Source organism: Abrus precatorius, unplaced genomic scaffold (assembly GCF_003935025.1).
Source record: "Abrus precatorius isolate BTA unplaced genomic scaffold, Abrus_2018 Scaffold2, whole genome shotgun sequence".
NCBI lineage: Eukaryota > Viridiplantae > Streptophyta > Magnoliopsida > Fabales > Fabaceae > Abrus > Abrus precatorius.
In genome coordinates this window covers 25,156,941-25,174,443 of record NW_020874362.1, presented here as the reverse complement: position 1 = coordinate 25,174,443, position 17,503 = coordinate 25,156,941, and the positions used below count along the sequence as shown (strand labels likewise).

At 28.9% G+C, this 17,503-nt stretch overlaps 3 protein-coding genes across 5 annotated transcripts; 1 reads left to right on the top strand and 2 right to left on the bottom strand.

Moving 5' to 3' along the window:
- The first annotated feature begins 322 nt into the window (after nt 1–322).
- Nucleotides 323–1,545, top strand: LOC113859683 (transcription factor bHLH162-like). Its single transcript, XM_027492394.1, has 3 exons — nt 323–451; nt 819–1,163; nt 1,402–1,545. Exons 1-3 carry the CDS (start codon nt 323–325, stop codon nt 1,543–1,545), a joined length of 618 nt encoding a protein of 205 aa, XP_027348195.1.
- Nucleotides 1,546–5,385: 3,840 nt separating this feature from the next.
- Nucleotides 5,386–9,382, bottom strand: LOC113858942 (dihydroorotase, mitochondrial). 3 transcript variants are annotated; one of them, XM_027491750.1, is made up of 8 exons: nt 9,324–9,382; nt 8,493–8,605; nt 8,152–8,333; nt 7,750–7,886; nt 7,136–7,301; nt 6,928–7,044; nt 6,295–6,455; nt 5,386–5,906 (listed from the first exon to the last, which is right to left on the bottom strand). In XM_027491750.1, exons 2-8 carry the CDS (start codon nt 8,573–8,575, stop codon nt 5,712–5,714), a joined length of 1,041 nt encoding a protein of 346 aa, XP_027347551.1. In that variant the 5' UTR covers nt 8,576–8,605; nt 9,324–9,382; the 3' UTR covers nt 5,386–5,711. The 3 variants fall into 3 exon arrangements, with proteins under 3 accessions (XP_027347551.1, XP_027347550.1, XP_027347552.1); XM_027491749.1 differs by having other exon boundaries at nt 9,218–9,340; XM_027491751.1 differs by lacking the exon at nt 9,324–9,382 and adding an exon at nt 8,853–8,914.
- A 3,369-nt stretch (nt 9,383–12,751) lies between these two features.
- Nucleotides 12,752–15,676, bottom strand: LOC113857769 (O-acyltransferase WSD1-like). Its single transcript, XM_027489956.1, has 5 exons — nt 15,443–15,676; nt 14,696–15,265; nt 14,073–14,426; nt 13,351–13,488; nt 12,752–13,217 (listed from the first exon to the last, which is right to left on the bottom strand). The coding sequence occupies exons 1-5, from the start codon at nt 15,626–15,628 to the stop codon at nt 13,053–13,055; spliced, it is 1,413 nt and encodes a 470-aa protein (XP_027345757.1). The 5' UTR covers nt 15,629–15,676; the 3' UTR covers nt 12,752–13,052.
- Between the last annotated feature and the right edge of the window lie 1,827 nt (nt 15,677–17,503).

Below are 17,503 nucleotides of genomic sequence, written 5' to 3'. Positions count from 1 at the left end.
TGCCACAGACCATTAAGGAATAAGGAGAGACAAGACAAGGAAAGTGCGAAAAAGCACGTGTGTATTCGACCTTTGAACTTTCTACTTCGACGGCAAATGACTCAGATGCTATGTTGCATAGTCAAGACCCGAACGTCATTCTTGTGACGTTTTCAGTTTCTCACTTCCATCAATCACACTCAGCCCTTTCACTGTTTTGTTGTCATTACTCTCCCCTTCTCTGTATATATGTCTACTCATACTCTCTCACGCCATTGTTCAATGCACATCAACCTCCTAAACTCTCCTCAAAATTTCAGGTTGAAAATATTACATCATTTTCATGGATCACCCAGTAAGTCAACCCTCCTCAACCAAGGTTGAAAGAAGGCTTGTTGAGAAAAACAGAAGAAACCAGATGAAGATCCTCTACTCCAAACTCTACTCTCTTCTCCCTAGCTATAACCCTAAGGTTTTATTTTCTTTCTTTCTTTCTTTCTTCATGTCAGCCATATTTCATGCATGGAGTCACATTAAAATAATTTTAAATTCTCTTAAGAATCTTCCTTCTAGTCTTTTTTTAAAAGATATTAATTTCAAAGAGCTTAAAATTTAAGTAATTAATAATAACAAAATTTTATTAAAAATTTAATTTTATATTTTTATATCTTTATTATAATTAACATGTTCATACATAAATTGGTGGCATTAACACAATATATGTAAAGAAACATAACACAACACCTGGAATCTAAATTCTGTTCTTCTTGGAATTATACTGTGCAGTGTTTAATTTGAATTCGAAATCATATTTAATGAGTTGATGTGATTCAATGCAGGAAGCGTTGCCGTTGCCTGACCAAGTAGACGAGGCAATCAACTACATCAAGAGTTTGGAAGCAAGGGTGAAGATGGCGAAGGAGAAGAAAGAGAGCTTACAGGGAAGGAAAAGATCACGTGGTGACATCTCAAGTAGTGCTTTTGCTGCAGCGGGTTTTGCAAAATCGCCACAACTTGAGATTCACGAAATGGGTTCTTCTCTAGAAGTTGTTCTCACGTGTGGGTTAGATAACCAGTTCATTTTCTATGAAATCATTCGAATGCTGCATGAAGAGAAAATTGAGGTTAGAAGTGCCAATTCCTCACTGGCTGGAGATTCAGTGCTTCATGTTGTGCATGCAGAGGTATGTATATATTATATCATACTTGGTATTTAAATTTTACCTTCATATTTTCATTCTTGAAGAAGATTTAAAATTCTAATTTTAATTAATATAAAACAATACCAATACTTAAAGATGAATATAGAAATTTTGTCTTATTTTCATGTGTTTGGTCTTCTTAACTCGTAATATTATTGCTTTAATTTTAAGAAACTAATGAATTAATCAATTTTCTTTGTTTGTTTATGGATTTATGCAGATTCCGCAATCCTTTCTTCAATTCGGAGCAACCAAAGTAAGTGAGAGATTGAAAAGGTTTGTGAATGGATCGTCCAGTGACGTGGAAATTCAGCCCGAGTTGTGGGATTTTGAATATGGTACTGATGATATGTGGAGTTTCTAAATCTTACATTGATAAGCAAAGAATTAGTATTTACCAAAAAAGTTTTGTAAAATAAGCAGAAAACATTAATATTAGCTAAGTTTTAAGAGTAATCGTGGCCTCTGATCCCGTGACACAAAACAACATCAAATTAACGAATATGATCTTCTCTACGTCAAAACCTTAGTCTTTCCCTCTTCAATTATCGTGAAAAGATCAATTTAACTTTTGAGATTTTGTAACCTATATTGACCAGATAAAAATCATGTCTGAGAGAATCCAAGCTTAATTATACACCTATTTTACCTGTGTTCCAATAATTTTGACTGAGAATTAACTAAACAATAAGATGATTTATCTTGTTTTTTCTAAAATTTTCAACTCCCAACATTAATTCAGAAAATTAAATTCATCGCCTCAAATTAAATTGATAGTAGCAAGTACAATTAAGAGGTGGACGGTGGTCAGTTTCATCAACTACTACTGTCTTATAAATGCATACTATATACTATATGTCCCCTTTACATCTGAAGCTAAAAATCAGGTTTTGAAACCTTAAAGCACGCATATTAATTAAATGCTCGGATCATCAACTGAATTCATCCAAATGACAAATTTCATAACCTTCTTCTAAACAACTCTGTCAATATGAGGTTCTATTTGATGTCAGTAAGCAAATTAAAAATGTTGGAAAAGACAGTGAACCAAAAGAAGATAAATGGATGCAAATAATCACAGATATAGCTTCTTTGGATTAGACAGTACACGGAAGAAGATGCAATAGAACTTCATTTATGAAATATATATTGTTTCCCATTCTCCAATTGTTTTTAAATGATCAAGATTGGATTATTGCGGGTTGAGATTAGAAAATGTCCACATCTCGCATCACTGCTTTTTGGCCTTTGCTAAAACTTTAGAAACATAATATAACCAAGTAACATAATTAATTAGAAAAATTCAATTCTAATTAAGAAATTAAGCCAGTCTTTTTTGTTCATACGTTGTTCAACGTACCTGTCTTTGTAAGAAACAATAGGCAAATCAGGTAAACTGTTCAAATTCAAGGCAGTTTTTTTCAACATAGGGTTTGAGTAATGCAAGCTAGATACATCAACTCTTAAGTTTGTAGGAGCCAAACTAAATTTGTAAATGCTTTTTGCTTAGATCCTTAAGAAGTGTACATCTAGGGTTCTGTATGGTGGGTGGAAATCTGTTAGGTTATTGATAATAATATCATTTTGTTTAGAATTTAAGAGAGAGAGAGAGAGAGAGGAAACGTATTAAAACGTGTATAATTTTCATTTTATTGTCCAAAAAAGAAATATTGATAACGTGCTGCATACATATTGACAGGTAATTGAAATTTGACATCTTATAAATGAGTATGATTTGGGTGTGAAAATAAACAGAAAAAAAAAAAGCTTGTATATTGCATTGACTTATGTTTACGTGTCTATGCTTTGCTGCTGATGCTATAAATATATTTTCGTTTTATAAATTATTTTATTTTAGTAGTTGGTAATATTAGAGTGGAAAAAGTAGAAAGAACTAACATTTTATGCATCGCATTAGGGAAGAAATTCATGTGAAGTACTCGCTACGAGGCTGCAGTTAGCATGCAAAACCTCATCCCTGATAAGCATCCATTTTTGCTAATTAAGCAGTTAGATATTATGAAGAGAGTATACGAATATCAGCGAAAAGACGAAAAATCCCATTGTTAGTGTCTCTGAACTAAAGAAAAAAACTAATTTTCCAAAACCACAGAGGTTAAGGAGTCATCATGGCTTTTACAATTACATGGTTAAGAGTTTAATCTTTGCACCTATATTATTATTTAAAATAATTACAGCATAGTTAGTAAGGCAATTAAGATAGGTTTCAATTTTTCCAAACTTCAAGCCCAAATTAAAGACTTCGCAAAAGAATGTTAAGGATAAAAATATTCACATATAAAAGCTTTTGGAAAAAGAAAATTGATATTTGTTATTTTGGCCAAATTGATACTTTCCTTCTGTATGTTTCCAACTTCAGACTTGCGCCGCTTTTTCTTTTTTCTCTTTGGGTGTTTCAAAGTCCTTTGTGTACACGACAGAATTAGTATGCTTTCTTACTTTCATTTGCCAGATTAATCAAAAATGGACATCCTGAATTAATGTCTTTGATACAAGAACGTATCATTTACTGGTTTTAGAAAGATGAGTACCAAGTGCCTTAATTACCGTGCACAGAGTTTCACAGCTAGTTGGAACTTTTTAAACTTTTTAAATTTATTTTGGGTTTTTTTTTATATTTAAGATATATTTGTGAGATGTGTGTATACAAAATAAAATAAAATAAAAGATAGAAGCATAACATTGTACAATGTCGCATATAATGTTTATATTTAGAAACTCAAATATGTTTAAAAAACATTATATGTGACGTTATATAATGTTTCATCCTAAAGTACCAATATAAAGTAACCTAAGCATGATTTATGTTGGATTTTACCCTCTCTAGAAGAGAAATTCCAGTGAATCTACAGCTTGATATCCATAGTCATCAAAATTAGGGATTTACTTATTGTTGATTCTGGTATGTCTTGTGTGGAAACCTGATTCTTGAGGATTCTGAAACGTAATTGCCTATCTAATTGTTTATTCTCTCCATTCTTAGAAGTTGTATTGCTATACTAAATATTTTTTTGATAGGGATCCATCAGTTTTATCCATTTGTTGCTCTATATTTAAACGCCACAGGCTACATGTTACACAATTACCGGAATCCTTAACTGTGATTAAATCAATAGAGCTTATATAAAATATGAAAGTGCATAATGTCAACAGTTAGGATGTTTGGGGTTTTCAAATTCCATAGCTATTTACTAGTTTTTCTTCTTCTTGTGATTTTGCTTCTTGTTATGTTTTTTAAACGAGTTTTTCTAGCTAGGTCTGGCAACATCCATGATTTTGTATGCACAAACGACTTACATTACATTGACTATGAAATTCATATTTCTTAAAGGGCAATGTTCAATGGGCCGGCAATGAACGAATCAGAGCATTGACTTGTGAGGTCTTAGCTTATTGAAAGGCCTTCTGTAGAACTAGAAAAATAGAAGTGATTCATTTCATTAGATCGCAAAAATAATTATTATATTTAGTGCTATACTGGTCAAATTTTTTTAGTGCTAGTTAGTTTCATGGAATTGTTGGCCAGGTTCTATTTTGGGCTTAAAATATTCCGTCGGTGAAAGTTGGAAGGGTTTGAAGGGAAGAAAGATCTAAAGACTAAACGTGAAGAAGAAAAGACGAAACCAAAGGGAAATTCAAATAGTAAAGGGAGAGTGCATATCTGATAAGGCCTTGTGGAGGGAATAACATTTATCAACCGTGTTAAGCAAAACCTCGGAGGCTTGAAGTGATCATTAGTTGAGATTTTAAAGAACCCTATCATTAACCAAGAAACTTCAGCACATAAAGTAAAAGCAAGATGACCAATCACACGACCTTACAGGTAAACGGCATCTTCTACTTAATAATATAATTTTTTGGCTCAATTCTTATACATTAAAAATGTATAAAGAATCTTGCTTATAAGTGATAAAATCTTGCCAACCAGTATCCTTATCCATTGTAAGTCGATGTTCGAGACTGCGAAGTAAATCACTACTTTGATTCTTGAAATTGCAAGCATTATTCACTTCAATCTTTGACATTATATAAAAAAAATTACTCAGGATTGTATGTGTTAGAGAATCCCAGTCTTTCCGTCAAGCTCCTTGCTGTTTGCTAGTGCTACATTAATTCAAAAAATTTAGGGTATAAAAATTTGAATTTTACATGTGCCATTCAATTTTAAAATTTGTCGTGTCCCAGTAACAGTGTCGTATATGACCTATCAGTGCTTTCGTTTCATACTAAAATTCAGCTGTGACTATGAACAAGAAACGGAAACAAGAAAAATCTGGAAAATTTGTGCAGTCCTGATTGATAAATTAAGAACGACAAAAATGTCTATTCAAATTCTTATTGCTACATAAATGCCCATCTCAAGAGACAGAAATTTATTGCTCTGGTTCATACTGAAATTCACCTGACCCAGGAAAATGGAAATGAGAACAATCTGAACGCCTCATCGTAGTCTGAACGCTACATAAATTCCAACCTCAAACAATCAGCAATTTCAGAAGGGCACGCAAATCAAATAGGCAATGCCTCCCATTCAAGGGTTTCACCAGCAAACATAGGAATAATATCTCCGAATGGAAACGACAAACAATCAGGTACCCTCCAAGGAGCTTTCCTCAGTTTAATTTTTGACCTGTTTCTTGGGAGGCCATAGAAGTCAGGTCCATTAAAGCTTGTAAAAGCCTCCAGCTTATCAAGTGCGCCGGCCTAAAACATGCCACAGTTTCATATAACAAATTAAGATTAAACGCCACCCACTCTCAGAAGGAAGCATGCAAAATATGCATAGCTTCACATACATAAGCAATTAAGCATACTGTCATACCATAAAGCACAGATGAGAAATGCATGTGTAAATTAAGAAATGCCAACACGGGGCATTTTAGAAATAATATTAGCTTGTTTTGCAAACCTTTTGGAAATAATATTTCTCGTTTCTAATCACTAAAAAATTTAAATACTAATCAATCTCAGAGAAACTTGGGATATTCCAATTGAACATAAATCCTCCTTCTGAAACCTACCCAAATACACATTAGTGAAAAGATGTGATACAAAGTTCGGCATATTATAAGCATCATAATGTAAGCGTTACCTCTTCAAAAACCTTGGCATATAGTGATAAAGCAACCAGGGAGTTGTATATGCCGGCACATCCACAGGAACATTCCTTTTTACGCCTATCATGTGGAGCACTATCAGTTCCAAGGAAAAATCGTTTACTTCCACTAGTGACTACCGAAACAATAGCCTGTCCTAAAAAAGAAAGAAACAATGAACCCAAGGTAAGATGCCCAACACATGTACAGTTTGGTAGCACAATTATCAACATGATGACCCATGTTCCTAGTGACATTTCCTCAACCCAACTTAGGAATTACTACAGTATAGAGTCTGAAACTCTTCAATGGGATGGTGTACTACCCTTTGCAGCAAAATTAATATTTATAAAAGTGTAAAAATGTTCAAACATCACAGGCACTCAATGCACTGAAAAACATATTTATCTTTTCCCATGAAAGTCAAATCAGTAAGGAAACTGATTAATTAACTGCAGGCAGTGTAACAACACAAGAAAATTATGATTCTTATATTTTAAATCATTATTTTATTTTTTCTGTTTTTGACAGAATCAATGTTTCAAATTGTAAACTAAAACTTCTAATATAGCACCAAAAAGATGTTGGAATTTACTAGATTGTACATGCAGAAAAACAAAATTACATACTATGAATCTCTCTTTTGAGCACTGGAAGACAGTAATTGTGAGGCTGTAAGCCACCTTGGAATAAAGCATTACGATTGAGAAGAAGATGCTGTGGTGTAACAGTTGCTGCTACATGACCTAATAAATATAGCAATCCATGAGATTAACTTTACAACTAAAAGTTCAATACAATGATAAATTCGCTCTTCCAAGAAATTTATTATAATACCTTCTTTGCAAGACTCGACAAATTTAACAGCATCCATGGTAGTAATATGCTCCATCACAACCTTCAGCTTTGGAAGCCTTTGAACTAAAGGCTCTAAAATTGTTTCAATAAAGACCTTTTCCCGGTCAAAAATATCAACGTTTGAATTAGTAACCTCTCCATGAACCTGTCAAGTATACTGATTCACAGATAAGAAAGCACAATGTAAACTTCTAAGTCTTACATATAAATAAAAGGCAATAATAAAGAAGGGAACATGTCACTAGGCCACACTTGACTTGCCACAAGTAAAACTCAGCTCATAGTTAAGGGTTGAAGTGTTAGTAGATGTTTTCGTTGTGAATATGTTTCAAAATTGGTGCCAAAATAATACATTATATTACAAAGGTGAAACAATTAATTCATGAAAAATGTGACTAGTCAGAAGTCAAAACTGATTTTGAATTAAAATCTTTGATCAGGGCAAGCATGGCAGAATATGGAACGAAATACATTCTTATACATCAATGTAAGAACAATAAACATAGTCACTCACACACACACAATGGGGGTGGGGTGGAGAGGGGAGAAAAATGTAAAGAAATAAACAAAACTGAACTAAATAAATAAATTACCAATAATGGTAAACCTTGCTCAACCATTTCCTCAAGAACAGAAAAACATTTTCCAAAAAGATCTGTAACACCATCTTGGGAGTTTGTTGTAGCACCAGCAGGATACAACTTTACACCATAAACAAGCCCACTTTTTTCTGTCAATGTGAGTAGCATAATCAAGTAGTGTACTACGATTATTAGGGAATTGGGGGGGAACAAAACTCAATAATCATGGAGGGTGTAATCTAATTAAATGATAAATGATCCCTGAATGTCTTGGAATCATGGCCCAAGAGAAAAATAATAGTTATATAGAAATGGATGGACAACTTAACCTTACTGATATAATAAAACTTGTTTCTCTTTCATATTTCACAGGTTTTTTTTTTTTTTAATTTGCATCCCACTGATTTAACTCACTTGCAAGTTTAATCTCGTCTCGAGTAGTAATGTCTGTGAGGTAAAGTGTCATGAGAGGAGTAAAGTTGCTATCTTTAGGTATTGCTTTCAAAATGGACTCTCGATAAGTAACAGCAGCAGCTGTGGTAGTGATGGGTGGTTTCAAATTTGGCATCACTATAGCCCTTCCAAAATGCTTTGCACTGTGGGAACAACAGTTGTGAATCAGAATTCTCATGAAGTTCGGCGGGAATGCCGTAAACAATATGAATGCCAAACTATACAAAGATGTCATTCAAAAAATTAGGAAATAGTAGGCTATCACTGAGTGTTTTTTTGTGTCTTATGACAAGTGAGATGACCTGTGAGGGAGTACAGCTTCTAGAAGGGAACCATCACGGAGGTGAAGATGCCAATCATCAGGTTGTGTAATAGTGAGCTCCATATCAACCTTTTCTTATTAGAACCTTAATACCTAAAACAGAAGCATAAAAAAAACAAATTAAGCACTTGCAGAATCACTATGTCAGATAGAGAACAAAAGATGACCAATAACTTCACCCTCTAGTAACAATCAAGTATCCATTAAATCGACTATTTAAAACTTAAAAATACCAAAAGAAAAAACGACCAACAGCAAGAAGAAACATCAAAATTCAAATTCATCCTAAAGCATATTACAAATACAATAACACAATAGATACAATGCATCACACACTTACGTTACAAACAAGTAACCAAATCATTGAGCAACAAATACATCCTTGGATAGATAGTGCTTACAGAAGATCGAATTCTGCAAACATTGCAATGTCAGTGTATCATTTTAGATTTGCATTGAACGAATCACGTGTGTTTTCAATAACGTTCGTAGATTCAAAATTAAGTTTGAAGAATAATAATTCCACTGATCCTAACAATAACGCTGATTAAGATGCTCCCGTGATTTCAAAAGTGGCCGAACGAAAATGTCCCAAAACACGCACATAACATATTGCAGGATACGAATAAAAACAAAGAAGAAAAACAAAGAACAAATCATAGATGGAACAGAGGATGAATGAGAAGATAAGAAAAGAACAAAAACCGGTGCAAGTAGGATTAGAAGCAAATGCAAAGTTGGAAGTTGAAATGACGACTGTAACGGCGGAGGATCACGACGGAGCTGTGGACACGCGACGGAGCACTCTTACACTGATAGGGTTTGGAGGCTGAGAATTGATGAACAATGAACCCATCAGTCAAAGTCGGGTCATGGATATAAGGGTCAACTCGAACCGACCCTAGATTGAACTTTAAAGTACGAGCTAAATAAAATAATAAAAGCTTATAATATTTTATTAAATGATTCTAGGAATAATTCTAAAACTTGTTGTTTTTTATGTTTTCAAGATGATAAATATATATATATTTTTATTTAATATCTATTAAAACAATAAGAAAATTATTAAAAATATAATAAAATTCGGAAAAATATTACTGAAATGAGATAGCTATTTTTAATAAAAGAAATGTATATATACAATAAAAAATTAAACTCTAATTAATACATTAAGCTCAAATTATCTAAATTATATATAGCTTCTTTTACGCAGCTTCCAATACTTTTTCTAAATAGCTCCTAAACAAAGTTAACAAATATAAAGGAAGATGAAATAATTGTGCAACTTTACTTTTATATTATTATTATTATTCAAATTTGTTTTTTTAATAATTTTTTTATTTTTTTAATAAAATAAAATAAAATATTTATATAGATAAAGTTATAAGTAAATTTTTTAAAATATATTTTTTTAACAAAATCTTATATCGCATATGTAAGTCATACTTGTGTTTTTTCTTTGGACAAAATATTAGTCAGAATAACTTTTTAAGTAACTAAATGGCACTTTCACGAAGGAACCTATGTTTTTTTTCTTATTAAACTAAGAAAATTAACTATTAAAGAAAGCTAGGAGATCTTCTTAAATTTAATTCCACGTTACTATCTAAGATTTGAAATATAATAATTATAAAAAAAAATATGTATCATTTTTAAATATATACATATAAGAGAAAAGGAGTGCACGAATGAAGAGAAATGATGAGTTAATGGATGTTAAAATTAGAGTCGTTTGAACTGTTTTTAAATTGATAAATAAAAAACATCATGCCAAAATAAAACAATAATAATAACAACAACAACATTTTATTATAATTTGGTTTAGTTTTAATTCATATTGTTAAAAATAAATCAACTGAATTAAAATTGTATCTATAATTGTTTATTTTTTTTTTTTATATCTTTGTATGAAAAATATTTTTAAAATTTTATTATTTTTTTCATAAATATGTGGTACACTTATTTCTTTTGTTTCTATTTGTCTACTAACAAAATTACTGTTTTTTCACAAGTTCACTCCTTTCATTTGTATTTTTCTCTTTACTTTTCATTTTTTACAGACTCATTAAATCACTGATTTGATTTAAATTGAAGTTAATGTAAAAATAAAAATATTTTTAAAACTATGTTATAAAAAATAAACAAATAATCGAAAAAACCACTTCAAATATTTGTTTGGTTTGATTCATGCATATATTCTTGAAATAATAAATAAATATTTAATAATATTATTTTTATTTAAATTATTTAAATTCAATCTTAAAAGTTAATGACTTGAAATCAAAAGTATGCTGAATTAATTTTTCAGATTTCAGGGACTTTTTGGACTAATTTCCAATTAATTATATTGCACACCTTAATATCAACTTATCAAGACAGTGACACAATAAATGTGGCTCGCCAAATAGGGAAACGTAATGATGTGTTGATGCCACATTTGCATTATTAATTATTGCGAGGAAACGTTCCATTATTTATGGCTTGCTAGTGTCCCCATCTCACGATAGTTTTTTAATGTGTATTTAAGGATATATAATAAGATTTTATATTATAAATTTTATTAAAAATTATAAAATTTAATGTATTGATAATAATGTTATAACTTTAATAAAAAATTATTAATTATTAATTTTTTATCATCTAAGTATATATCAGAAATTTCTTAATTTCTTTATAATTTTATAAAAATTCATCATTTTTATTTAATAATTTTAAAATTAAGTTTTCAGAGTAAATTTTCATTTAATAATTAAATAAATATAATAGAAGTGTTAATATATTATTACTTTATATATATTAATCAAAATATACAAAATGTAATAAGTAGTTTATTTGTTATTTAATTATTTTATACATTTTTATAATTTGTATAAATTAAGGTCTAAGTTGAGTTTTTGTAATTATTAAATAAAATTTTAAGATGATAAAATTAATTTAAAAATTAAATATCGGTAATTAAAATTAAAAAAACTAAAATTCTATTTAAAATAAAATGTGAAAGGTAAAAATACAGATAAGAAAAATAAATGAAGTGGTTACTTTTGATAAGGGCGTGGAGAGAGCTAGAAGATATGCTGAAAGCGTTACCTGCAGAAACAGCCCCACTGCCCATTAAATAAATAAAGTGAAAATAGTTTAAATACTAATAATTTATTATATATCATTATCGAATACATTTTTATTATTTGATAAAATTCATATTAAATATAAATCTTATTTCACATTTAATCAAAATCACGTCAATTTCACTCCATCGTAAATATCATTTAAAAATATTAATAAAATATTATTATTTTAATTTTAAATTATTGATATTTAAGATTTTTTATAAAAACTAAGAAAATAAAAAAAATATCTTAATTTGCAAAATAATGTTTTTGTTTGTTTTCCAAAAATCTAATTCACATATTAACTAAGAAAAAACGCATTCACTATGGAATAAAATAATAAATATTTGACCAAAATCCTAAAATCATATTTATTTATTTTTAATTTTTTACCGATGATAATTAATTTAAAATGAAAGAAGTATACTATTAATTTTTAAATTTTTTTTTGAATTATAAGTATTGTTTATAAAAGATAATATTGATTGAGTTGAATAAAATGTTATATATAATAAAAAAATTTCACAAAATCTTTAACGCTATTTCATATTCGACACACTGAATTAAAAGACCCCTTGTCTTGCATCTCATTTGGTTTTTTTTTTTTTTATAATGTCTTTTTTCTTATAATTTCATACAAAAATTAATGAGTATAAAGTGAGAAGCTTTTGAACAAGTTATACTATTTCACATCAAATTTTTATAACAACAAATTAATGTGACTAAAACAATTTTTTTTCAAAAAAACAGAGAATCCTTTAATTTAACGTAAAAGAAGAAAAATATTAAAATTTATTTTAAATATGTAGTTTGTTATTTATTTTAAATAGTTTATTAAAAATTATTAACTAGCTCTCGCATGTATGATAATATTACACGTTAATTGTAATATGGTATGCTAACGAATTTTGAATATCTAGTTAGAAAAACATTAGTATATCGCGTTATATTAAATATGTTACATCATTATTTAAAGAGTTAATTAATAAAATTTAATATATTTTGACAACTAGATTGAAAGATTAAGTATCCTTCAAAAACTAATATCAGGTTTAAATAAAGTTATCTCTACTTCTTCCTATTATGTTATCTTGATACTTTTTTTTTTCTCTTTTTTCTTTCTTATTTTCCTCTAATTTTATTTATAAAAAAATATACATATTTATTGTAAAAATATCATTTCACTTATTGAAAGGAGAGAGTAACAATATTTGAATAGTTCCACTGAATTTCCATGTCTTCATTGCCTGAAGAGCATTCATATGCTAGACTCAAATGCAATATATAAGCAGCTATATGTTTTTTATTTGAATGTGTGACTTACTGGATAATTTATATTTTGTTTTGCATCTTCTGCATATCTATATCTTAATCTACATGCATGTTTATATAAAGACAAATAAGATCAGCATCTACAAATGTATATGTCACATTTAACTTTTGTTGGGCATCTCAGATATCTCCATAGCAGCTTTGAATATGACTTCGTAGGCTTTTTCCATGCAAAACTTTAACTTCTGTTCATCTATGAACCCCTTTAGTGTTCTCAAGGTGATTCTTATTACTTTCACATAGCTCATAATTGTTACGTTTAAATTCTGCAGCCACAGAAAAATGGATTATGAGAAGTGCTTGTCATGCATTTTCTTATCCACTAAATATGTGACTTGGAAGAAAAGTTAAGATAATAAAACTCCCGAAAATAAATAAAAATAATAATTTAATAAATACCTCAGGCCCACCAGTCATGGTGAAATACACACCACTTATAGGATGATTTGCCAAAGCCATTTGTTCCATTGGCCCAAATATGTTGGAGATAACAACACTAGAGTTTCCTAGAGTATTGTAGATGATTTTAGCTATTGCCTGAAACACCAACATAACAAATTAGGAAAGTTGAACATAATAAAGCAGAGAAGACATGAACAGGGAATGATTGAAATTTATTTAAATATGCATTTTAATTATATTGAATGGTTTAAAATTTATTTTTTAAAAATCTAAAATAAATAGATACTGGTATATTTAGGTAAGAAAAATTAATATTTTAGTTTTCTGGTCTTTTAACCTTTTTTTTTAAATTATCATTTATTTCTTGTTTAATTTATATTTTATTTGTCAATTATGACAGTTTTTTTATCAAAGAAAATTGAGATTTTTTTAATTAATTTGGCCATGAAGCCATAATTAATAAATTAAACTATATTAAAATAGATAAAGAGGTAAATGATTAAAATATATTAAAAAATAAAAGATCAAACTGAAAAAACAAGAGTATTAGTTTTGTTATTTTAATAAACAATTTAATTTAGTGCTAACTTGTTATATGATCATTTTAAGTTTACAATATTAAAATAAATTTTAAAAAATTATTGGAGTGATATGTTATTTTTTAAAAAATCAATAAAGTTGTGAAAGACCTTTCAAACACCATTATTTCATATACAGACCTCGGGGCCTCTTAACTTCATCTCCAAATCCAAGAGCAGACCTATGAGATAAACACTGAAAGAGCGTCTTTTCTTCTTGATTAATCTTTGGGCGTTCCAAACAAAATCAAGAGGGTTAGAGATTCTGGATTGAATTAGCTTTGGTATAGCTATTTGTAAGAAAGAAATTTTATTCCCCCAAAGACTTTTGACCTCAGGTTTTTGCATCTCTTTCACTGATTGGTAACTTCTGATATTTCTTGTATTGAGCATTACCACAGCTGTAGCATTTGATGTTTTAGCCATGTAGTCAATCTCTTGCATATAAAGCCGAATCCCATAGAAAATCATCCCAGTAAGCACATCATTTATTGTCTGCACTTATGTCAAAAAATAATAATTAATTAGTCTACCGATTTTTCTAATGCGTTAATGATACACTATAAGAAATACAAATAATATGTTTTTACTAAAAATTGTAGCAGTTAATATTATATTAATATGTTGAGTTCGGTATTACTATATAATTTTTAATAAAAAATATTATACATTAATTTTAATTGTGTATTCTTAAAAACATGTTAGAAAAATTATTAACTATAACTTAACCATATGACATAATTAATTGATCTTGCTAATCTTACCACTCCAAGCTTGGACTTGATTACTTTGACATGATCAAGAGATAATGATATGTTTGACAAGGTAAAAGGCAGAGATTCGGTTCTTTCATATCCAGACCTTATAGGAGTTTTGTCATCTTCAATCACTCTTGTTTTCAATATACTTGATCCAAAATCTGATATAGAGCTGAAAAATGAGGAAGTAGCTGAAGGTAACCTCTTAAACAAGCTTTTCTTTGCATGTTGTGACTTTGATGATGAAGGAAAAGTTAGAGGTAGAGAAGGGTCATCAGCTCTTTGAAGACAAGAAAGAAGAGCACCCATTAGGGAATAACCATCCCCTAGTGCCTGATGAAGTTTGAAAATTAATGTGCCTGCAGCATTAGTTGTTGGGTATTTAATAATATGAAGTTCCCATAATGGTTTGTTTTGAGGTGTACGTTCGGTTAAAATCTGTGACACATAGTCATCAAAATATTGGTCATACAATCCAGATGAACCATTGCTTTCAGGAAACTTTGGAACCTTTACATGCTCTTCAGGCCTCACTTGTACCCTTTTCCATATCATTATACCATCTTCATCTCTTACCTGTGGTCACCCAATTGAAAAATTAAAACAAAAAGCTAAACTAACATGACGCATTTATTGAGGGCGTTAATTTGAAATGGGTAGTACTATTTTATTTTATATCACTTAGGATTATAATTAAATTTGACAGTGATCCTGGAGAAAATGTAAAAATAAATGGAAGAGTTAGAGAGAGACCATGATAGAGGAGAAGCGTGGGTTGATTGGGAGGAAGACATCTTTAAGCAAAGAGATAGTTTGTGAATCATCAATTGGAACTGCTACTTCAAGAAAACCAAAAACATATGAACATATCACCGAACTGTTGAAATACTGTCCTGGAGGACTCACTGGCTCTTCAATCTCTTCATAGAATTGATCCATTATGCTAGTGTGTATTTGATTGAAACTTCAACCAGAAAATATTTGGCCGCAAAACCAAGCCCGGATCAAGAATATATAGCTCTACGTTATTGTACAAGATAAGATGCTGAACTACCCTTGACCTTGTTTGATCCATAATTGAGGATTGTACATTTCTTACTTTCACATTGAAGATGAAAACTATATGCTTTGAGTTTGCTCCGCCCAATAATTAATGAGAAGCTAAACTAGCTCTAATAATAGAAACGTCCAAAACGTTCTCTCATGGATGGATATGACCATTTAATGTATCAAGGAAAAAGCCAAGCAGTGTTTGGTTACAAAAGTCAAGAAGTTGAATGAAAAGTAAGAACGTTCTCATTTTGGAAACGATAAGGTAAGAATATAGATCCATTATTCTAAAAATGAGTTTTGTCACTCTTTCTTTTTCTTAATGATTTTTTTATAAATATTAAAATTTCATCAAATCAGTTATTAAATTAAAAGTCTATGAATACTTGATCCATCTAAAATCATTGAGATAGCATATCATAATTTAGTTATTTAACTTATGTTCAATATAAAGTTATTAAATGAAATAAGTCTAAAAAAATTACTTTTGAGGTCATTGAATCCCTTTCAAATTTTAAAATATTTTTAATAATTAGATAATAATTTGTTAAACAAGTGAGATTAAAAAAACAGTGTATTACAGGTTAAACATGCACCACAAAAATATTTTAAAGTTAATTTAGTCAAATGTACTCGTAATAAAAGAAAAAGAAATAAAATATTATAAAGTACCACGAGGCATGCGCTGGTGATCATCGGCATACCCAACCACACAAAATGATGCCATTATCTCGCACGTTATGTGAGAAAGACATTTTTGTTTTCAAATATCTTTTAAACAGGTAAATAATAAAATATGAAAATTCAAAATATTTAGTAAATTAAAACTATAATACAATTAAATTAAAATTATTTATTTAAACTGTAAAATCATTTTATGATATAATCTTTAAAAAGTTATTCTTTAAAATTTATGAAAATGTATTATTAAATGGATTTTTTATTTTGAAACTTAAATAATTCCTATAAATTAAAAAAAATTATGTTTAAATAAATAAATTTATTAAAAAAATATGAAAAAAACAGACTCAATTTAAAACATTGTCTTTCATAATTACAATAAATTTTAAAAAATAATATAAACATTTTGAGAGTTATCTTATAATTAAAATTATATTCTCATTTTAATATATATCTATATTTTAATAAATAATTGGAGGTTGCTTTAATTTTAATATAAAAATTGACATTAAAAATTAACGTTTTATTAACCTCAAATTTTTGCAAATTACTAAACACAACAAAGACAATCACAATATTAATATCTCACAATGTATAAAAAAGTTCTATAATATTATTTATATATAAAAATAATATTATTAGTACATAATATTTGAATGATTTGATATTAATACATATTTATTTAAAAATTTGTATGAAAAATTATTGAATATGTATGAAATTTGATGTAAAAAAAGAAATATAATGAAATTTTAATTGTGTGATTTGCAGTAGTATAAATAATTTAACTTTAGAGAAATAATATTATTCCTAGTAACAGTGTACTAAATATTAATAAAATATTTAATTTTATTAAATAGTATTCTTGAAAGTGATTCATGTTAAGACTTTTGGATTGTACATGTGATTAATAATCTTTTAATATATATTGTTAATTTTCACTAAAGATGTAATAAGTTAAATTACTCTTTACACTCATATTTTATTTTTAATAATAGCTGGACATGTCATGTGTGACTTATTTATTTATATAAGAAATACAGGTAAATTGTATGTTAATTATATAAATAATTTAAAAATCAT